Source organism: Ctenopharyngodon idella, chromosome 15 (assembly GCF_019924925.1).
Source record: "Ctenopharyngodon idella isolate HZGC_01 chromosome 15, HZGC01, whole genome shotgun sequence".
Classification (NCBI taxonomy): Eukaryota; Metazoa; Chordata; class Actinopteri; order Cypriniformes; family Xenocyprididae; genus Ctenopharyngodon; species Ctenopharyngodon idella.
Window position 1 is genome coordinate 34,312,158 of NC_067234.1, and position 23,287 is coordinate 34,335,444.

The following is a 23,287-nucleotide window of genomic DNA, read 5'->3' on the forward strand; positions in this document are numbered from 1 at the left end:
ACAAATGGACAAATGTTTACTTTGACGAGCCGTCACGTATTTGCTAGCTTGTAGCGGGAATCTCATAAGTGAGAATGAGAAATTTAAAGCTTTGCAGGGATAAGTATGTCGACCGCCCGCAGCGTCTTCTGGGATTTTTAACGGTTCGATTCTCTCAAGTCTGCATTCGATGCATCCTCGATATCAAGAACACATCCGGGTACTTTCATGCGTCCTCTGTTCTTGTTTTTTTGAGTATTCGACGGTTCGACGGTTGATTTGAGTATTCGACTCAAGCACTGTTACTGAACTGAACTGAATTGACATTGAACTGAATAATGACACTGAGCTGCTTGTAGCTGAATTAAGCTTGGACATAATTGATTAACTTTGCACTATAATTGTACTGACTGAACTGAGCTGAGCTGAATAATGACACTAATGTTCTTTATAGTGCTGCTTTATTGTTGAATTGAGGATGTATCCCAACTGAATGTTGCAACATTGACACTTACTAAACTAAATGAAATTAATATTGAACAAAATTGATTTGAATAATGACTCTGTGTTTTTGTAAATTTGCACTTGAGTCATAACTTAAGAACTTTGATATTAACACATTATTTTTCTGGCTATTTCTGTTAAGCTGCTTTGACAGTAAGAAATAAAGGTGATTTGACTTGGTTTTTAGGAATCTTTAAGATTGTTTTGTAGATTTTATATATATATATATATATATATATATATATATATATATATATATATATAGAAAGACACACAGAGTGTGGCATTAAATGGCAGTTTCCCCAAATTAAACAAAAGAGCAAGAGCTGTTAGTTTTGAAAGATGTGACTAATGTAGAGAACCATCTGTTATTTGTTTGTTTATCCCCACGTTTTTTCCTTCCACGTGTACTTTGTAGACGGTCCCTACCTGGCCTAAACGCTAGCTCCTCACTGCTAGAGGGTTAAACATATACCGCTATGTGTGTTCTAATACTTTTCAAATAGGGTACCTTTTTTTTACAATTATACATTTTCAATAAGAATCTATTGACATTTTTCGCGGCAGACTATCTGTAGAACATCCAACGTCAATTTTATAGTTTGGTCCGTTTTGCAACATGATTCAATTAAAAAAACCGCGCTACATACCTGGCATGCTGGGGACCTTTTACCACACATGAATGCATCAATATGTTATTTAATAATTATTCCTTAAGTAATTAATCCAGTAGCATTTCTCTCTGTGACAACAAATGCGTACTACTATTAGCTGCTTCTTTTTCTTCTACTATTGATGTTTAAAGGCGGTTGGCAAACCAACTTGCCGGCTCATTAGCGCCACCGATTGGACTGGAGTGTGGAGCACTAATAGGCAGATCAAAAATATTAAGTGTGAATCAAAAATTTAAAAATGAATCTAAAAAAATAAGCATAAATCAAAACTTTAAAAACATTTAAAATTACATTGCACAAAACTGAAAAATGAATTCAAATCACACACAAAATCATGTTTTCTACTCGTATTTTCAATTGATGTGTGCTTATGTTGTTTTTTTATATTTTGTATTTTAAAGACTTTGAAAATATCAAATGTAATTTGTATTTAAATGCATTTAAGTTTAGTATTTTGAATACTTTTTGTCAATCAACTAATTTTATTTAGATTTCAACCTCAAATTTGGAACAACTTATTTAGATTTATGGCTTTGATTTTCTAGCAGTTTTAGAGTTCAACATGTTAAATTAAATATTTATTTTATATAAAGCAATGTTTATTAATCATTTTCACAAACGTAAACTTCTATAATTTTTAGGCTTCACTTTTTAAACTTTTACGTCAAAAATAATCTGCCAACCAGGGGTCTTCTTTAAAATGAGACTGTAACACTTTACAATAAGGTTCATTAGTTAAACATTAGTTAATGTATTAACTAACATGAACTAACCATGAGCAATACATTTGTTACTGTATTTACTAAACATGCTAATGTTAGTTAATGAAAATACAGTTGTTCATTGTTTGTTCATGTTAGTTCAGTGCATTAACTAATGTTAACAAGATTTTAAAAATGTATTAATAAATGTTGAAGACATTAAAGATTAATAAAAGCTGTATAAGTGCAGTTCAATATTAGTTCATGTTAACTAATGTTAACTAATGAACCTTATTGTAAAGTGTTACCAATAAGACCAAACTTCAGTCTGTGGCTCTCCCAAGCTTCAAATTTTTATGACAGTTTTTTTTAATTTTTGTTCTCGATGGAACTATATGTAACGTTTTTTTAATAGACGCACAAGGGTTAAGCATTACTGCTCGTTAGGACTGCAAATAGGCATGCAAATATATCCAGTTATTTACATGGTAGAGTGATAAAGACATGTACAAATTAGTAATAAAGAGTGGAATGTGCTTAATGTCAAAATGAGTTATTAAAGTGGAATATGCCAGGAAAAAAGAACTCATATTCAGTATTCGCACACCGACAGGCAGCTTTCTGTGCATGGCTGATCAGTTAAACGCACACACACAAAAAAAAGCCACATCAAAGTATTCACGTAAACGCAGTCGGTTTATGTATTAAGTGAAGGTAATCAGTTGGGAGATTTGGATGTGTCTGAATATTTTGGGCCCATGCAGTCTTAAAGTGACAGCAGCCTAATAAACTGTTGTGTCATTAATGTTAATGAAACAACTAAAGAAAATGAGAAAATCACTCACTGCTTGTTACGGAAGTATACACGGGACACAGAAAACATAGATGAATGGATGTTTATTGACTGCAACAGTGGTAATTCAGGATATCAGGTGGATAAGCAGAGCAGTGATACTTCAGTAGGCATGATGATGATGATGAGGCTACAGTCTTTATCTTACAGGTTATGGAGATCATGGATGGACGGATGACTCGACTCATCGCATCGCATCGCATCGCATCGCATCGCATCGCATCGCATCGCATCGCATCGCATCGCATCGCATCGCATCGCATCGCATCGCATCGCATCGCGCGGACGTCGCTGGAGAAGAACCTCTATGTATAATCAAGACTGGACAATTGAGTGAAGCGAGGTGTGTGCTTAAGTAGGTGCAGTGATGGTGCAGACAAGGAGCAGGTGCATGTGATTGCCTATCAGGAGAGGTGATGGTGAAGTGTGTGCAGGTGAGAGCCAGGGAGGATGATGGGAGATGTAGTGCAGACATGGTGGATCTGTGACACGGCTCATGACTGAATCATTTTTGTAGCTTTACTAAATATCAGTGTGTATTTAATTAATACAGTATAGACTATGCAGTGTTTTATTTTACATTTGATTACTTTATTCAATGTCAGTATTATTTCTTAATTCTGTTAGGTAGATCTACCTGAAAAAATTAGCACTCTTTATTTAATTTGAATATTTGCTCTATTGTATTTATTTGTCCTATTGCTTGTCATTTGTTCTTTATTACTGTTTACTTGTCTTGAATAATTGCTTGAGAACTTTTTACTTACATTAGTTTTTGCTGTGGTATCGAAACTGGTATTGAGAATAGTAAAAGTTCACTGGTATCTAAAATTTTGGTATTGTAACAACCTTATTTCCCCCCAAAAAATGTGTCAGGAGATATCAGACTCAAGAGAGAGATAGGTGAATAACAACACAACGCTTTATTGAATAGTGTCCAAAACAGGCGAGTATAGACCACAAACGCTAAACAGTGCAAGTACAATACTTCAGTTCTTAGGAATGCAGGAGATGATAGAGGACTAAATAACAATGTCTTTGCCTTACAGGGATAGCGGGAAAAAACAAGTCTTTTTGAAAAGTTGGTGGTAGAGGTATGATAAAATGAAAATAAAAGTAGCAGTTGTACACAGCAAAATATTCTTGGTTGGCTCTCAGAATAGGTCCAGATAAATTTCAGCCCGATAATGATATTTCTCTGAATGGCCAATTTCACATGTTTTCATATTTCTCCACCACTTTATTCAGTTTGTGTCTTTGCTCCATCACTTCTATCTGGCTGAAAATAAACATATGAATTAATTACTATTAGATAGTTCTGTCATTTAGTTAGTTCTGTCCAGATGTTTATGTTGCTTTCTCTTCAAACAACACTTAAAGTGAGTGACCCCACATTCACATTGCTAGCAACACATTGTGAAATGCAAGCCCATTTGGAGCACTTGTAATCCAGATTTGGTAATCTTAAAACGTGTGTATCTGGATAAGGCTGATCCAATGTAATTTTGCTTTGGAAAAACTGACACAAAAGTAAAATGGATTACCTGATCCTGGATAGAAAAACATGGGATTTCCAAGTCTGAGCCATAGTCTGAGTTAAGTCGGAGTTTCATTCTTCTCAATAGTCTGGCAGAAATAACAGGGTTATGTCTGAGATCTTCTGTAAATTGGCATATTAATCACATTTAAATACTCTGTAAATATACAGCATTTGGAGAAAACATTCCACATTTGCTCTTCATTCACCATTGTTCACAGCTTTGGTGAACTGAAGCTTTGGTACTTTATGTTTCCTTAGCAATGAAGGATAAAAATGGACTCCAACCTTTATGTATACAAGACCTGTTCATTCGAGTTGATTTTACAATAATACTGTACATCCAAAAGATAGTAATCACCGTATTAAGATAGACCGTTTAAACTCATGTGATTAAAAATATATAACTCATTCTCTTTGTTCATTAAACAGATCAAATAAGACAGAATGTTTCTATTTTATTTCTCATAATTGCATGAATTATCAGAAGACATTTTAGTACACTTGGTAAGTAAATGACATGAATATATCTAATTCAAAAAAGACCTATTTAGCACACAACTCATCCTGACAGAAATAAACTACAACTTTATTTACATTGTAAGAGTTGTTGACTGGTGAAGCTTCAAGTCTTTATAGTTCATCAAGCTTTTCAACAAATTGACAAAAACTGAAATCAGACTTCCTCAAATCTTGCCCCGAAGGGCCAATGCTCTGCAAAGTTTAGCTCCAACCCTGATCAAACACACCTCAAGGTCTTCATGATCACTAAAAAAAAAAAATAAAAAAAAAAAATCACAGGTAGGTGAGTTTGATCAAGGTTTGAGCTGAACTCTGCAGGGCAGTAGCCCTCCAGGATTGGATTTGAGGAACCCTGAACTAAATGATATTGTGCTTTTAGGTCAAACTCCATATTTTATCTTACATTATTTACTTGTATTTGACATGAAAACAAATGTTTCTCACTTGCAACATATTTTCATATGAGTGTGAAGGCTTGATAAATGTTTGAAACTCTTTCCACACTCAGTACAGTAGTACGGCTTCTCTCCAGTATGAAGTCGCTCATGTGATTTCAGGTGTGCAGACTGAGTGAAACTCTTGTCACAAGATGAGCACTTGTAAGGTTTTTCTCCAGTATGAATTCTTTGATGCTGTTTCAGATTGTCAGCTCTAATAAAGCTCTTCCCACAGTCCAAACACACATGATCTCTCACTTCATCATGTATTTTCAGGTGCTGTTTAAAACTGTTCATCCTTGAAAAACTCTTTCCACAGAGAGAACACACATAAGGCCTCTCATCTGAATGAACTTTCAGGTGTTGTTTTAGATGCGATGATGAAATGAACTCTTTACCACACTGATCACAGTTAAATGGCTTTTCTCCAGCGTGACGGAGCAGATGATACTTGAGATCAGTTTTACATTTGAAACTTTTCCCACACCGAGTACAGTAGTACGGCTTCTCTCCAGTATGAACTCGCTCATGTGATTTCATGTTTTCAGAACGAGTGAAACTCTTGTCACAATATGAGCACTTGTAATGTCTTTCTGCAGAATGAATTCTTTGGTGATTTTTTAAATGGGCAGATGTAGTAAAGCTCTCCCCACACTCAAAGCACACATGATCTCTCACTTCATCATGTGTTTTCTGGTGCAGTTTAAAATGACGCATCCGTGAAAAACTCTTTGCACAGAAGAAACACACATAAGGCCTCTCATCTGAATGAACATTTAGGTGTTGTTTTAGATTTGATGACGAATTAAAATTTTTACCACACTGATCACAGTTAAATGGTTTTTCTCCAGAGTGAATGCGTAGATGATATCGGAGACCTGATTCACCAGCAAAAGTCTTTCCACACTGAGTGCATGTATACGGTTTCTCTCCAGTATGAACTCTTATGTGTGTCTTAAGGTTTCCTTTTGTCTGAAACTCTTTCCACATTGAGGGCAGGTGTGCGGCTTATTATCTTTTGTTCTTTGAATTTCGATGCTATGCTTTTCCTCCTCTGCTTCATTCAGTTCATGTTTTTGTGGTTTCATCTCCATCCAGTCTAAAAAGAAAATATTATGTGGTTGAAATAAGTTCAAATGAACTCTGATTTAACAGAGGAAAGCAACAGAGTATCAAGTATCAGATGTGTTCATTTTCTTGTTAATCCATTTAAAATGTGGATGACAAAAGCTATTCAAGATTATGATCATTTAGATGCATTTTCACTATATCTATTTTGCTAATTATTTCACAGCCACTAAATCTGTTGAACTGAAGCTGTGTTACCTTAATGTTTCTCATCAGTCAACAATGAAGAATCAAGAATGGACACCAACCTATTTGCTGCTCAATATCTTCATGTTTTATTCTGGATGGTTCTGGATCAATCATGTCTTCAATCTCCACTTTAATAAACTCCATCTTTAACAGTCCCACAGATTTCAGCTGCTACACCTGGAGTTTGTCCTTCTCTTGTAGGATGATGTGAATATTCCCAGTATTTATTGGTGAATTGTTGTGGGAGGAGCTTCACTGCAGGTGTGAACTGTGATCACTGTGTGATACTGACGCCCACAGGACCACATCTGGAAAAATCAAAGACAAGTTACTGAATTTATACTGGATTACTTTAATAGCAAACACATATGGTGCCTTTAATTTAGTTAATAGGCAATCATGGCCTAATGGACAGAGAATCAGACTGGTAGCCCGAAGATTGTGAGTTCAATTCTCAATACCGGCAGGAAATGACTGCACTTTGTCAAATGTTTACAGAACAAGCAGGAACCCAGTGTGCCTGTTGCTTTCTCTATTTCTGTTTTACTACATGATAGAAAGCCTAAGGCCTTCTCAAGCCGTTTGGCAAACCCATCTTACACGTCAAACTAAGATTACTGTGGAGACAGAAAGTAAGACTGTTAAGTTAGCCCTTTTAAACATCCGCTCACTTAAAAACAAATCACTTCTAGTCAACGACTTCATGCTTCTAAATGAAACGTGGCTAGAAGACAGCTGAAGTGCAACAATCTTCAATGAAACAGCCCCTCCTAACTTTACTTTTATGAGTGTCTGCAGGGCTGTTAGGAGAGGTGGAGGTGTAGCTGCTCTATTTAAAGATGTAAAGAATACAAGCAAGTGTCATCTGGTGATTACTTGTCTTTCGAATATCTGGGTATGGTGTTAAAAGGTGCTCCACGCATTCTACTTATTATTTACAGGCCTCCAAAATACTCTCCAGCCTTTGTTGAGAACTTTACAGAACTGTTAACAACAATTTCCTCAGAGTTTGACTGTTTTGCTATTACTGGGGACTCTAATATCCACAGAGAAGTCAATATGGCAAAAGAAATCATAACTGTTTTGAATGCATCACAGCACAGAGACAGCACTCATAAAGATAATAAATTATATTCGCCTAAACACCGATACAGGTAAAATATGCGTTTGACACTGTCGATCACAACATACTTCTTGACAGGCTGGAAAACTGGGTCGGGCTTTCTGGGATGGTACTTAAATGGTTCAGGTCATACTTAGAAGGGAGAGATTATTATGCGAGTATAGGTATCCATAAGTCTGAGTGGACATCCATGACATGCGGAGTCCCTCAAGGCTCAATACTTGCACCACTCCTGTTCAACCTATATATGCTACCACTGTGCCAATGCACTGATGAAATTAAAAACTGGATTTACCAAAACTTCCCTCAGTTAAACAGAGACAAAACTGAAGTCATTGCATTTAGAAACAAAGATGAAGTTCTCAAAGTGAACGCATACCTTCACTCTAGTTGTCAAACAACTAAAAATCAAGTCAGCAATCTTGGTGTGATTTTGGAGTCAGACCTGAGTTTCAGTAGTCATGTAAAGACAATAACTAAATCAGCATGTTATCATCTCAAAAATATTTCAAGAATTCGATGCTTTGTCTTCAGTCAAAACTTAGAGAAACTTGTTCATGCTTCATGAACGCCGTTTTGACGAGCTGCTCACTTCAACTAGAAACAGTGAAATGGTGCTACCGTTCTGTCTCGTGGTCTGGATGGAAACATGCCAGGGTCCGGATGCGGACCGCGGTTCGCCATTTGAATATCAGTGGTTTAGGGCGAATCACGATGCCGACTCAACATCGTGATGTATGTCAGCATCGGCGATGGACAATGGCATCGTCTATCGGCCCAACCCTACTTGTGCGCAAAATGGAAATATCGCATAAAAAAATTGAGGATAAAACAGCGTTTCCATCCAGTGAGTCGCACAGAACAAAATTGTCACTTCACTGGCACTAAAGCCCTGGGTATACTTCACTTTCCGCGCCCGTGGACGCGTCTCGCGCGCAGTCGCATCCACGGATGACCAAGTTCGACATATGCGCAGTACAATTTTTTCTATACTCTTTACCAGACTTGTGTCATCAACGGGACATTCGCTGGGCAGGATCGGAGAAAAAAAATAGTGCATTGCAACATAGTTCAGAAGATACACATTAAGAGACAAGAAACAAAAACGATGGAGAAAGCATGCCTCTGAGTTTACTCGTCTTGTTTTTGAATCGCTCTATACACACTCTTCTTCGACGACTGCACATTGCGCTCAGTACTGTGCGTATTGCCACCTAGTGGACTCTTCTGTCCTGCTTGCGCATGCGCTGTTGCACGCGCACCGTCTCGAAATTTGGGCTGCATGCGGACGGGGTGTGCGGCCGGCCGCAAGCCCTCCGCATAACGAAAATTACATCATGCGGATGGTGCACGAACGCGGACGGTCGAAGTATACCCGGGGCTTAAATATCACTAAGAAAAGTAGGAGCCACTGTATATAATAATTTTCATATATAATGAATTACTTGCATCTCAGAGCATGTAGACGAAATGCAATAAACACTGAGATAAACAAATGAGATACGCATATGAGATAAACAATAAACGCATTTCGGAGGAAGATGGGAAGGTAATTCAAACCACTTTGACGACAGACTTTGCTCAGGGAACACAGAACAACTAAAACAGCATTTCAGATGCTGTGCAAAAAGATTGGTCACTGGTTAGTCCAGTTATGCCATCCCATCACGCAAAGTCATACGCTTTTTCTGATGCACATCAAGATATTTACTCGGTAAATGTGTTTCCATTGTAGTTTATGCATGTTTTCTTATTGGATAAAAAATTTTTTATCCGACTCAAACAAGCGCGCAAGTTTTGCATTTTTTAATTTATAATTTATAAAAATAGGTGAATGGAAACTTATTATTTAAACACCAGTTTTGACTAAATAAAAAGTATGATAAACCAGCCTAATAATAATGATAAACAGTATGTAATGTTATGAACAAAAACCGCAGACAGGCTGAATGAAAATGAAAAATCACTCTCTGACAGAAGGTGGCGCTTATGGAAAAGCAGTTACTGCTGAACACAAGCAGTGCTGCACTTATAAACACTACTTTATTAGGCATCATACTGAGGAAAGACAAAAAGAAGATGCCATAGAAACGTCATTACGCTTGAGATATACATTCAAAGAAAAACTCATCAGATCGGCACTAATCACGTGAATGGCATATTTCAATCTCAAAAAAGAGGTGAGAATTTGCAGGTATAGTTTCTGTACGCTTTAATAGTATTTTTAATAATATACGTTAACCTGAGGGGTAACGCACTAAAAACACACATCAGAAAGTGATTATGCCAATTTACAGAAGATCTCAGACATTACCATAATAAATGTAGTGAAAATGAGATAAAGATGCTTTTCAGCAGCTCAGCTAAACGCTATGTTATTTCTGCCAGACTATTAATTCGCTAATTGCCAGTTAGACGTTTTGTTTGTCTTTAATGTTGTTTGCACTATTATCATTTATTGTTATAAGATAATTATAAAAAAGGTAATTAGGGATATATTAGGCTGATTTTTGACTATTAAGTTCATTTTTTGGATCTGCATTTAGCAAAATAGATATGTGGAGTTAACATTAGTCAGAATTACTTTATAGACGCATAACGCATGCAAATACAGCTATGCTAAGCCACACCCTAAATATTTTATTAACCAATCCTACCCTGGAAACCTGATATGTAAGCATTCTATAATAACGGTCCTGAGTGTTAAAATGACAAGGTATGCAAAGAAAACTCATGAAGGGTTTTGTCCAATTCTATATCTTGAAATAGGATAATGTTGTGATGTGCATGCTACTTCACGTTTGGTGTATAATCCCATTGTTCTTCACTCTTTCCTTTCAGAATGTATATTAAATTAAATCAGACGATAAGTTTGCGAGTTTTCTGTCGTTATCGAACAAACACTCCATTGGTCCGTTTTGCAACACGATTCAAATAAAATCACAGCGCTACATACCTGACATGCTGGAGAGCTTTTACCACATATGAATCCATCCAAATGATATTTAATAATTCCTTAAGAACACCGAGTAGCTTTTCTGTCCGTGAAAACAAAAGCAGACTACAGTTGTTAGCAGTTAGCACTAAGCATTTTCAACAAGACTCGTAGGGGAGAGGCTCTGGTGTGGGGGAGGAGCTGAGTAAATTCAGTGTCACTTCACACAACAGCAGATTCGACTAGGAGCAGTCTAGTCGAAACTGAATTATAAAAGTCTGTCTTAAATACTATTTAGACTAATCAAAACGTTATGAGATATCTCGAATCGTTTTCATGAGAAACACTTTTCATTCAATGCCCCAGGTGTGTTGGACTTGATGCGGAGCTGCGAAGACTTGAAGATGCCAGTTATTTTTTTTATTGATGCAAAACTAAAACTTTATAAAACACAAAATTTAACAACAATGCACATATTGTCATTGAAAATAACAATAATTAGCTAATGATAAAAAAAGAGGGAATAGAACATGAGGGTGAGAAATTAATTTATACATCATTTGCTAATTAAAGTTGTTCTACTTGCTTTCTTATTTACTTTTATTTTTGAAATAGTGTTGAGATACATTTTAAATTCTTTCAAAAAACAAGAAAAACTAGTTTGTTGTTGGTGAACTTGCATTTTGTGGATATAAAATTTGCAAAGAAAATAAATTTATGACAAAGCATGACAAGTTGGCAAAATTAACATCTTGTATCAATATCAGTTTTACATTTCTTAATGAAATGTTTGACAGGATAAAATGTGTTAATAATTTGAAATATACTTTTTTTTTTTTATTACTTTATTAGTAAGAAGGTATTCTTGTTACATGGACCAAATCTTTTTCCAATTTAGATTTTCAAATAAATTATTAAAAAAAACTACAGGAGACACCCAAGTAATATCTTCAAGGAAAAGGGTGCTTACCTTATCATTTCTATTCCTTTTTTTTCTCAAAATAAAAAAATAAAAAAAAAATATTTTGAGATTTCTTTTGACTCTAACGGCTCCACCTCAGATCTTGAAAATAAATAAATGAAAAGATTGTTCAAACTCAATGTGAACAAACACAGTCACTCAACATGTATGCGTTTCAATGTTTCAGTCGCTTGGTATGTATTTTTAACAAATTTTAAAATGGTGTAATATTTATGAATTTGATTATGTAGCCTACTTATCCATTGAGTGGTGCAGGTATGACATAACTTTGTAGACCAATTGGCAGTTAGCATCACATTGGTTCTGACGTAGTACACGGAAGTGCTGCACTGTGATTACTGCATCAACTGCGTAGAAGACTGACATGGAAGAGAAGAGACTGCTGAATAAAGTATTTTTATTTTGTTTTTGCACACAAAAAGTATTCTCATCGTTTCATAAAATTAAGGTTGAACCACTGTAGTCACATGGACTATTTTAACAATGTCTTTATTACCTTTCTGGACCTTGACAGTGGTGGTTAACTTACTGTCTACTGAGGAGTCAGAGAGCTGTCAGATATCATCAAAATATCTTAATTTGTGTTCCAAAGATGAACGAAGGTCTTACGGGTGTAACAATCTCTGTGCGTAAGGGTCAAGGCCGGAAAACCATACTGGATGCCCGTGATCTTCGGGCCCTTAGACGGCACTGCATCACATACAGGAATGCTACTGTAATGGAAATCACAACATGGGCTCAGGAATACTTCCAGAAAACATTGTCGGTGAACACAATCCACCGTGCCATTCGCCGTTGCCGGCTAAAACTCTATAGGTCAAAAAAGAAGCCATATCTAAACATGATCCAGAAGCGCAGGCGTTTTCTCTGGGCCAAGGCTCATTTAAAATGGACTGTGGCAAAGTGGAAAACTGTTCTGTGGTCAGACGAATCAAAATTTGAAGTTCTTTTTGGAAAACTGGGACGCCATGTCATCCGGACTAAAGAGGACAAGGACAACCCAAGTTGTTATCAGCGCTCAGTTCAGAAGCCTGCATCTCTGATGGTATGGGGTTGCATGAGTGCGTGTGGCATGGGCAGCTTACGCATCTGGAAAGGCACCATCAATGCTGAAAGGTACATCCAAGTTCTAGAACAACATATGCTCCCATCCAGACGTCGTCTCTTTCAGGGAAGACCTTGCATTTTCCAACATGACAATGCCAGACCACATACTGCATCAATTACAACATCATGGCTGCGTAGAAGAAGGATCCGGGAACTGAAATGGCCAGCCTGCAGTCCAGATCTTTCACCCATAGAAAACATTTGGTGCATCATAAAGAGGAAGATGCGACAAAGAAGACCTAAGACAGTTGAACAACTAGAAGCCTGTATTAGACAAGAATGGGACAACATTCCTATTCCTAAACTTGAGCAACTTGTCTCCTCAGTCCCCAGACGTTTGCGGACTGTTATAAAAAGAAGAGGGGATGCCACACAGTGGTAAACATGGCCTTGTCCCAACTTTTTTGAGATGTGTTGATGCCATGAAATTTAAAATCAACTTATTTTTCCCTTAAAATGATACATTTTCTCAGTTTAAACATTTGATATGTCATCTATGTTATATTCTGAACAAAATATTGAAATTTGAAACTTCCACATCATTACATTCCTTTTTTATTCACAATTTGTAGTGTCCTAACTTTTTTGGAATCGGGTTTGTAGAAAAAACAATGGCCAGTTCTTATAGGGGACGTCCCATACTATATGCACACCTCATATGAAACCATTTTACTGCAGCATTTTGGAGATATATGACATTATTCAACTTTAAAATCTAATAAAAAGAAGAAAGAATGCATGCAACAAAAAGTATTGTACAGACAATAGTCTGCTTTCTTTATATCCTCAGACACGGATCACTATGTAGGGTGAATTAAGGGTGATTTGGGTATAAAGGTCAAATGGGACTGTGTAACTATACAGAGGCTATTCTTACCTAATGAGTGAAAAAAAAGAAGAAAAAAAATCCTTTTTTTTTGCTGAGCCCTATCTAAAGCTTTGGTATTGCTTTGTTCCTAAGCAGTCATTAATGAAGAATAAAACCCAACCTCTCCAACCTCTTTATATGATACAAGACCTGATCATTTAGTTTACAATAATACTGTACATCCCAAACATATTTATCACAGTATTAAGAAATAATGTTTAAACACATTGTGATTAAAACTAAATAACTCATTCTCTGCGTTCATTAAATAGATCAATCAAGACAATGTTTCTGTTTTATTTCTTATAATTGCATGAACTATCAGAAGACAATTTAGTACACGTAGTAAATAAGAAATTGACATGAATATATCTAATTTAAGAAAGACCGATTTACATACAACCCATCCTGACAGAAATAAACTACAACAATGACTTTATACTTTATAGAGTGGATGACTGGTGAAGCTTCAACTTGTAAGTATTTGTAGTTTTCCAAGCTTTCCAACAAAGGTTGCTCACTTGCAACATACTTTCATATGACTGTGAAGGCTTGATAAATGTTTAAAATTCTCTCTACACCAAGTACAGTAGTACGGCTTCTCTCCAGTATGAAGTCGTTCATGTGATTTCAGATGTGCAGACTGAGTGAAACTCTTGTCACAATATGAGCACTTGTAAGGTTTTTCTCCAGTATGAATTCTTTGGTGCTGTTTCAAATAGTCAGCTCTAGTAAAACTCTTCCTACAATCACAACATACATGATGTGAGCATGTGTGAGGTTTTTCTCCAGAATGAATTCTTTGATCTCTCACTTCATTATGTATTTTCTGGTGCTGTTTAAAACTTTTTAGCCATGAAAAACTCCTTTCACAGAGAGAACACACATAAGGCTTCTTATCTGAATGAACTTTCAGGTGTTGTTTTAAATGTGATGATGAAATAAACTTTTTACCACACTGATCACAGTTAAATGGCTTTTCTCCAGAGTGACGGAGCAGATGATAAGTGAGAGCTCTAGTACATTTGAAACTCTCTCCACACTGAGTACAGCAGTACGGCTTCTCTCCAGTATGAACTCGCTCATGTACTGTCAGGCTTTCAGAACGAGCAAAACTCTTGTCACAATATGAGCATTTGTAAGGTTTTTCTCCAGTATGAATTCTTTGGTGATTTTTCAGATGGGCAGGGGTAGTAAAGCTCTTCCACAGTCACAACACACATGATCTCTCACTTCATCATGTGTTTTCTGGTGCAGTTTAAAATGACGCAGCCATAAAAAACTCTTTCCACAGAGAGAACACACATAAGGCTTCTCACCTGAATGAACTTTCAGGTGTTGTTTTAGATTTGATAATGAATTAAAATCTTTACCACACTGATCACAGTTGAATGGTTTTTCTCCAGAGTGAACCTGCAGATGATTCCTGAGACCTGATGCTTGAGAAAAACTCTTTCCACACTGAGAGCATGTAAACGGTTTCTCTCCAGTGTGAATTCTCATATGTATCTTAAGGTTTCCTTTTTGTCTGAAACTCTTTCCACACTGAGAGCAGGTGTACGGCTTTTTAGCTTTTGTTCTTTGAGTTTTGATACTCTGCTTTTCCTCCTCTGCTTCATTCAGTTCATGTTTTTGCGGTTTCATCTCCATCCAGTCTGAAATAAAAATATTATGTGGTTAAAATAAGTTCAAATGAACTCTGATTTAACAGAAGAAAGCAACAGAGGATCAAGTATAAAATCTTTGATGTGCCAAAGTTAGTTCTGTCACTTTCTTGTTAATCCGTTTAAAATGTGAATAACAAAAGCTATTCAAGATTATGACCATTTAGATGCATTTTCTGTATCATTTATCATCCAATCTGTTAAACTGAAGCTTTGTTCCCTAAATAGTTAAATGGTCAACAATGAAGAATCAAGAACAGACACCAACCTATTTGTTTCTCAGTATCTTCATGTTTTATTCTGGATGGTTCTGGATCACTCATGTCTTCAATCTCCTCTTTAATAAACTCCATCTTTAACAGTCACAGATTTCAGCTGCTACACCTGGAGTTTGTCCTTCTCTTGTAGGATGATGTGAATATTCCCAGTATTTATTGGTGAATTGTTGTGGGAGGAGCTTCACTGCAGGTGTGAACTGTGATCACTGTGTGATACTGACGCCCACAGGACCACATCTGGGAAAATCAAAAAAAGTTGCATGCATGATACTCGATTACTTTAACAGCAAACACATATGGTGGTTTTTGATGGTTACATATTAGTAGCATCTAGCTAAATCTACATTAATCCAGACACATTTGAAGACGTTGGTTTCATTTAATATTTTTAACAAAATCCTAGAGGTTTCTGTCTCTTTATAGAGATCCAACACAACTACCACTTTCAAGGTCCAGAAATGTAGGAAAAACATCATTTAAATATTCCATGCGACTCCAGAAGTTTAACCTCAATTTTATGAAGCAACGTGAGAGCTTTGGTTGTGCAAAAGAAAACATAATTTACTTAAAAAAAAAAAACAAACTTAATTTACGCAACAATGTCAGCTCTCATGTGAACACAACATGCATGTGTCGAGATCATTATTTTTGTAAATAAAGTGGTAAATTATGTTCTTTTTTTGCACAAACAATGCTCTTCATAAAAATGAGATTTAACCACTGGAGTCACATGGAGTACTTTTATGATGTCTTTACTATCTTTCTGGACCTTGAAAGTGGTAGTTGCATTGGACCTCTATTGAGGGGCAGAAAGCTCCCAGATTTCATTAAAAAACATTTGTGTACTGAAGACGAACTAAAGCCTTACGGTTGTGGAACAACACGGGGGTGAGTAATTAATGACAGAATTTACATTTTTGGGTGAACTAACCCTTTAAATTGATGCAACCATGAAAAACTCTTTCCACAGAAAGAACACACATAAGGCCTCTCATCTGAATGAACTTGAGCATTTTGGGGTGAACTAAGGCCAAACTCTGGATTAAAATTAAGTTGATAGAGAATGTTTATACCGAGGGTTGTAAGACTGTTGAACCTGATCTAAACCGGGTTGGATTTATATGGATTTGTCAACTCTAAACCTACTCTGAAACTCAAAGCTGTTCAACTAGCTTTATGCAACAGGCATTCAGAGACTCAGTGTATCTTCAGCAGAATTCTTTATTAAGAACGTGATGTTTGGTCGCTGCAGTCATCAAGTCTCACTAAAGCAGTTTTATCTCTTTATGAACTTTCTGAAGCATCAAAGTTTCAGTTGCGCAGCTGTCTATGGAGGGACAGACATCTCTCAGATTTCATCAAAAAGATCTTCATTTGTGTTCCGAAGATGAATGAAAGTCTTTTGGGTTTGGAACGACATGAGGGTGAGTAATTAATGACAGGATTTTCATTTTTGGGTGAACTAACCCTTTAAAATGCTAAATACAATGTATTTCACCTCAGTCTGTCATGTGATGTTATGTCAGGATGTAAGATCAACAGATCTTAAACAGGTTCTCAATTTTGTAATCCCACAATTTCATATTTCCTTTCAATTCCTTGTAACTATTTCAACAGGCATCACTCATGAAAAAGAAAAAAGGGAAGGAAGGGGAAACATAAAAACAACGATAAACAAGTTAACAAAACAAACACACGCACCAGACAAGATGTTGTTTCAGTTTTATTTCTCAAAATTACAAGTACTATCAGAAGACATTTTAGTACACTTAGTAAATAAGAAAATGACATGAATTTATCTAATTCAAGAAAGACCTATTTACACACAATCCATCCTGACAGAAATAAACTACAACAATGACTTTATAGAGTTGTGGACTGGTGAAGCTTTAACTTTTAAATTTTGATAGTTTTCCAAGCATTTTTTTTTTTAATATTGCAAAATGATATCGTGCTTTTAAGACAAACTCCAAATTTTGCAACATATTTTCAGACGAGTGCACTACGTACAGTAGTACGGCTTCTCTTCAGTATGATCTCGTTCATGTGATTTCAGGTGTACAGAATGATTGAAACTCTTGTCACAATATGAGCACTTGTAAGGTTTTTCTCCAGTATGAATTCTTTGGTGCTGTTTCAGATTGCCAGCTCTATTAAATCTCTTCCCACAGTCCAAACACACATGATCTTTCACTTCATCATGTGTTTTCTGGTGCAGTTTAAAATTGTTCAGCCATGAAAAACCCTTTCCACAGAGAGAACACACATAAGGCCTCTCATCTAAATGAACGTTTAGGTGTTTTTTTAAATGTGAAGATGAAATAAACCTTTTACCACACTGATCACAGTTATATGGCTTTTCTCCAGAGTGAATGCGCTGATGAATTCTGAGAGCTGTTATACGAGAAAAACTCTTCTCACACTGAGTACAGTAGTACGGCTTCTCCCCAGTATGAACTCGCTCATGTGATTTCAGGCTCTTAGAACGAGCGAAACTCTTGTCACAATATGAGCACTTGTAAGGTTTTTCTCCAGTATGAATTCTTTGGTGCAGTTTCAGACAGTCAGCTCTATTAAAGCTCTTCCCACAGTCACAACACACATGATCTCTCACTTCATCATGTATTTTCTGGTGCAGTTTAAAACTATAAAACCTTGAAAAACTCTTTCCACAGAGAGAACACACATAAGGCCTCTCATCTGAATGAACTTTCAGGTGTTGTTTTAGATGTGATGATGAATGAAAATCTTTACCACACTGATCACACTGTTTTTCTCCAGAGTGAACCTGCAGATGATTACTGAGACTTGATGCTTGATAAAAACTCTTTCCACACTGAGTGCATGTATACGGTTTTTCTCCAGTGTGAACTCTTATGTGTCTCTTAAGGTTTCCTTTTTGTGTAAAACTCTTTCCACACTGAGAGCAGGTGTATGGCTTATTATCTTTTGTTCTTTGAGTTTTGATGTTCTGCTTTTCCTCCTCTGCTTCATTCAGTTCATGTTTTTGCGGTTTCATCTCCATCCAGTCTAAAATGAAAATATTATGTGGTCAAAATAAGTTCAAGTGAACTCTGATTTAACAGAAGAAAGCAACAGAGTATCAAGTATCAGATTTTGATGTGTTAGTTCCGTAATTTTCTTGTTATTCCATTTAAAATGTGGATGACAACAGCTATTCAGGATTATGATCATTTAGAAGCATTTTATGTTAAATTTATCGTCTCTATTTTGTTCATTATTTCACAGCCACCAAATCAGGGTCATTAAACCCTAAAACACATTTTTTGAGATGTTAACAGATGTGTACAGGTTGAACATCGCTGAAAACAACAATAGTAAGTGAAAAATAGTTGTTGTTTTTTTTCTGAACGATGCCATTCTTTTAGTTTAAAAAGCAAAGTTGAACCAACGCCACACAAAATGTAAGGTATATGCGTTAATTCAGAGTGCTGATTGGACAGTACAAATTTATGTCAGCAGTTTCTGAGCTTTTCGCCGCATTTATTCATGAGAATTAACTTGTTTAATCAAATCACTGCGCTGTATTATGCATGAGATCGCATTACAGCGGAGAACTCAAATGTCGCGAGATGTTCGTTTACCTATGCTCTGTGTTCGGACACACGTATCGTAAGCAGGGCTTGACATTAACACCCGCCAACCCGCCAAATGCGGGTAGATTTCAGCTGTGGCGGGTAAGACAGCCACTCCCACTAGCCACTTTGGTGGGTTGAATTTAATTCCAGCCTACAGCCAAATGAAATGCCAAGATTGTCGTATCACAAAATTACAATTCTTTATCAATTAACTTGCTGCTAGTGAAGGCAGGATAGGCGAATCGCGCTGAATGACACACAACAGAAGCGCTCTCTCGCGTCTCTCTCTCTGTTGCACGCGCGATCAGTTCTCCTTGCGCCTGAATAGTCAAATACACGCACACACAGATGTCAAAATGTCCATCGTGTGGAGTATCTCACGTGAATACAGTCGGTTATGGCTTAAGTGGATGTAAACAGGTGGGTAATAACTGGATATGTATCAGTCTATTACGTCCATGCATTCAGCAGCCCAATTAAATACCCGTCTGTCATTAATGTTAATCGAACAACAAAAGATGTTAAATAAATGTATACATGTTAAATAAACCTACTGTATCTGAAAAAAAGTTTTTTTTTTTTAATTTACTATTGTTTTTGTAATTTGCTTTTTTGTTCTTTTATATAGCCTAACAAAAATAACTTTCAAAACTTTTTAATATTAGCCTATGCTCACCCCTTGCCCACCTGTACATACCAGCTGATATAGCCTACAATGTAGTCTTGATTTGGGTGGTCACTCTGCATTTGAAAGTTTAAAAGGGTTTTAAATCTTCTAAGTCAAATAAAATGACTCAAAATCAAGTAATTTAAGAATGCCAAAATCAACTTTAATCATATAAAATGTAATTTCCCAACAGCAAAATTGTGGCCAGTGAAAATGCTGAGTGGCTAGTAACTTTGGAAAACCACTAGCCACAGTCAAAGGGTTAGTTCACCCAAAAATGAAAATTATCCCATGATTTACTCACCCTCAAGCCATCCTAGGTGTATATGACAATCTTCTTTCAGACGAACACAATCCAAGATATATTTAAAAATATCCTTAGTCCTCCAAGGTTTATAATGGTTGTGAATGGTAACTCACATTCTGAAGACAGAAAAATTGCATCCATCCATAAAAAAAGTAATCTATACGACTCCAGGGGGTTAATAAAGGCCTTTTGAAGCGAAGGGATGTGTTTTTGTAAGAAAAATATCCATATATAAAACTTTATAAATTAGAATAACGAGCTTCCGGTCGACGACCGCACGCAGAATGCGCAAGTTGACTTGCGCCAAATGAGTAACCCGTGACGTGATGTATGACGTAGGATGTAGGAGTATCGGAAGCTCGTTATTCGAATTTATAAAGTAAAAGATTACTTTTTTTATGGATGGATGCAATTTTTCTGTCTTCAGAATGTGAGTTACCATTCACAACCATTATAAACCTTGGAGGACTAAGGATATTTTTAAATATATCTCGGATTGTGTTCGTCTGAAAGAAGACTGTCATACAAACCTAGGATGGCTTGAGGGTGAGTAAATCATGGGATAATTTTCATTTTTGGGTGAACTATCCCTTTAATGTCAAGCCCTGGTCGTAAGTGTATGTTTCCTCAGTAACACGTGTTGTTTGTATTTTCCCCACAATGCGGTCAGAGCTGGGTAAGAGATCTCAAATTAAATTGGACCAATCAGATGTGAGCAAAGTGACACTGACACATCCAACGCAATAAAGTGACTCCCCCAGTTTCTCTTCCTCCAAAAAAAAAAATTTTAACAATGAAATTGTCAGAAATATTTAGATTTATATATGATTTATATAATTATTATATGATATATATTATTATAAATCCATTACACACAAGCAATTTTAGTTTAACAGTTAATATTAAGCATTTAGTTTCAATAAATATTAATATATACATATCATATGTAATATAAATAATCTGGAAATAAACTCTTTTAAATATGACTACATGTGACCTTACATGTTTGAGTCTCTATCGCTATATATTATCAACTATATAAACTAACTTTGCAAGTTTCACTTGCACTCAGACTGATAGAGCAAGATCATTTCTTTTATTTGTCCTCTTTCATGAACAATTATTTTCTTCAGTGTAAATGCGTTTAAATTCTTCATTTTCTTCAACCTCTTAACCTTCAGCAAAAGAGTTTTGAATCGTGCTGGCTCTCTCGCGAGAAGTGAACCACAGTTTCTCTCCGTTTCAAGGCATGTGATTGGCTTTTTGCCACTGATGTCACGCATTCATGTGCATGCACTTCACAAACTCAGGATCAAGGCCTGAGTTGACAGAGAAAGTTGATGATTAGCATCATGGTACCAACAAAGCCAGATTGGAGTGGTTTGGTTTTGTCAACTCGAAACTAATCCTATAACCCTGAGTTTGTTCAACTACCATCATGGTACAGGCCCCTGGAGTTTGACTATCAAAAACGACTGTAACGGTATTTAATATGTAAGAACATGAGATCTGTTTCTACGCTGAATGCCGTGGTGAGTTTAACAACGCTCGCAATGCAGATGAACCAGCACCGTGTATGTTCACATATTTCATCATGTCTTCTTCAAATGAAATATATGTGCAAATAAGGACAGTGTGTATGTCTGATCATGAACACAACAAATGATGTAGACCAAAATTTCAAAGAAGAATGGACAAAAAAAAAAGTAACTATTCCTTTATTCTTTATTCAGAGACTGTAATGCCATGTAATGAAAATATTATTAGACCTTTTTAATGTTCTTCCACGTTTCTCTCTCGTTCTTGGGAGTTTGATGTCATTAAAATACATCAAGGTGCTCTCAACTCTCTCCGTGGTCATATTTTAATATTCATTTGTCTGACTAATTAATGTGTTGTAGGTCTGTGTTTTATCGGTTGTTATCTCCCACCCTCTACACTCCCACTCCCGCCTCCATTCAATCACACGAGCTCTGAATACCTGATCTGGTTGGTCAGCTTTACTGTAGTAAATGCTACACGATGGCAAGTCAAAATACTGGTTTAACAGCCATATATGTTTGAAGTCCCCAGACGTTTGCAGACTGTTATAAAAAGAAGAAGGGATGCCACACAGTGGTAAACATGGCCTTGTCCCAACTTTTTTGAGATGTGTTGATGCCATGAAATTTAAAATCAACTTATTTTTCCCTTAAAATGATACATTTTCTCAGTTTAAACATTTGATATGTCATCTATGTTGTATTCTGAATAAAATATTGAAATTTGAAACTTCCACATCATTGCATTCCTTTTTTATTCACAATTTGTACAGTGTCCCAACTTTTTTGGAATCGGGTTTGTAATATGTTGCTAATGTTACACAAATCGTGTTACCGTTCACCATCTCTAAAAATCAGCATCCTTACAAATGCTTTAGAATGACAGTGGAGACAGGCATAAAGTTCCATGTCAAATCAACCAAATTTGGAAAACTTCCCCAGCTCAAATTTTTGATTTTGATAATATTTTTTCTGAAGAAAGACAAACATAAATGGTGATGACAGGCAAAATATTAAATGCTATGGATAAATATTTATTGAGTATTCCACTATTTTTTTTTTTTTTTTTTAATGGGGATCAAAATTACAATTTTCACCAGAGATTTGGAGCCAAATTACAGCAGGGTAAAAATTATTTTAGAAAGATGGCAGCATCATTATTTGATTTTTACACAGAGATTGCTGGGTCTATTAGTTAAATCTGTTTACATGCCAATGGTGACAGTTCAAAAATGGCAAAAAACACTTCTTGTGCTTTTTGCCCCAAGTTTGCATGCCTGTAATTCAAGAAGTATTAAAGATCTCTTAATATCCTTTTAAATTCTGGTTCTTAATAAACACGTCTTTTGTTATCTTCATTTTAAAGGCTCTTTTTGGTTCAATCCCTGGAGATCTTAATGCAGGTAAATTGTACACATTTTCAGTGGTCAAAAGCCAAATGTGGGTCAGTTTGTATACAGCTGATACTTTTCTTTTAAAGAGGAATATCTGAATAACAGATAATGTTGAAACTAGAAATGTATCCTGTATATTTCTATCAACACAACTGCATAGAATATACAGATCTGAGTGCCATAAATACAGTTTTTCCGAAGTTTGTGTGCCTGTTAACTCAAAGTATTAAAGACATCTCAATATGATTTAGATGCTGGTTGTTAACACACATTTCTTTGGAAATCTTCAAGGCTCTAT

General features: G+C 36.1%; 4 protein-coding genes across 31 annotated transcripts in view; all 4 read right to left on the reverse strand.

Moving 5' to 3' along the window:
- LOC127495722 (zinc finger protein 420-like) overlaps window positions 1–23,287 on the reverse strand; it is a 137,129-nt gene that overhangs the window by 83,123 nt on the left and 30,719 nt on the right. For 13 of the 24 annotated variants that reach the window (XM_051862833.1, XM_051862823.1, XM_051862831.1 and 10 more), the window contains exon 1: window positions 1,134–1,279. The gene's annotated coding sequence lies outside the window, so the exon portion shown is untranslated. Of the gene's footprint in view, window positions 1–1,133; window positions 1,280–6,701; window positions 6,823–15,587; window positions 15,719–20,051; window positions 20,079–23,287 lie in introns of those variants that run through there. The other 11 variants (XM_051862840.1, XM_051862844.1, XM_051862827.1 and 8 more) reach the window with 3 other exon arrangements.
- The window catches only part of LOC127495732 (gastrula zinc finger protein XlCGF7.1-like), a 100,168-nt gene that overhangs the window by 32,141 nt on the left and 44,740 nt on the right, over window positions 1–23,287 (reverse strand). For 3 of the 4 annotated variants that reach the window (XM_051862927.1, XM_051862929.1, XM_051862926.1), the window contains one exon: window positions 17,192–18,511. The exons of the other annotated variant lie outside the window; for it this stretch is intronic. In XM_051862927.1, the coding sequence (XP_051718887.1) occupies window positions 17,484–18,511 (1,028 nt within the window). In that variant the 3' untranslated portion in view covers window positions 17,192–17,483. Of the gene's footprint in view, window positions 1–17,191; window positions 18,512–23,287 lie in introns of those variants that run through there. 4 annotated transcript variants of the gene reach the window in all.
- LOC127495735 (gastrula zinc finger protein XlCGF8.2DB-like) lies at window positions 3,612–6,827 on the reverse strand. 2 transcript variants are annotated; one of them, XM_051862937.1, is made up of 4 exons: window positions 6,584–6,827; window positions 5,215–6,306; window positions 4,256–4,337; window positions 3,612–3,990 (listed from the first exon to the last, which is right to left on the reverse strand). In XM_051862937.1, the coding sequence occupies exons 2-4, from the start codon at window positions 6,195–6,197 to the stop codon at window positions 3,952–3,954; spliced, it is 1,104 nt and encodes a 367-aa protein (XP_051718897.1). In that variant the 5' UTR covers window positions 6,198–6,306; window positions 6,584–6,827; the 3' UTR covers window positions 3,612–3,951. The 2 variants fall into 2 exon arrangements, with proteins under 2 accessions (XP_051718897.1, XP_051718895.1); XM_051862935.1 differs by having other exon boundaries at window positions 3,612–4,337.
- On the reverse strand, window positions 11,948–14,743 carry LOC127495770 (zinc finger protein 501-like; the record flags this gene model as incomplete). Its single annotated transcript, XM_051863031.1, has 1 exon — window positions 11,948–14,743. A coding segment is annotated over one exon (687 nt), but the record flags the coding sequence as incomplete, so codon positions are not given.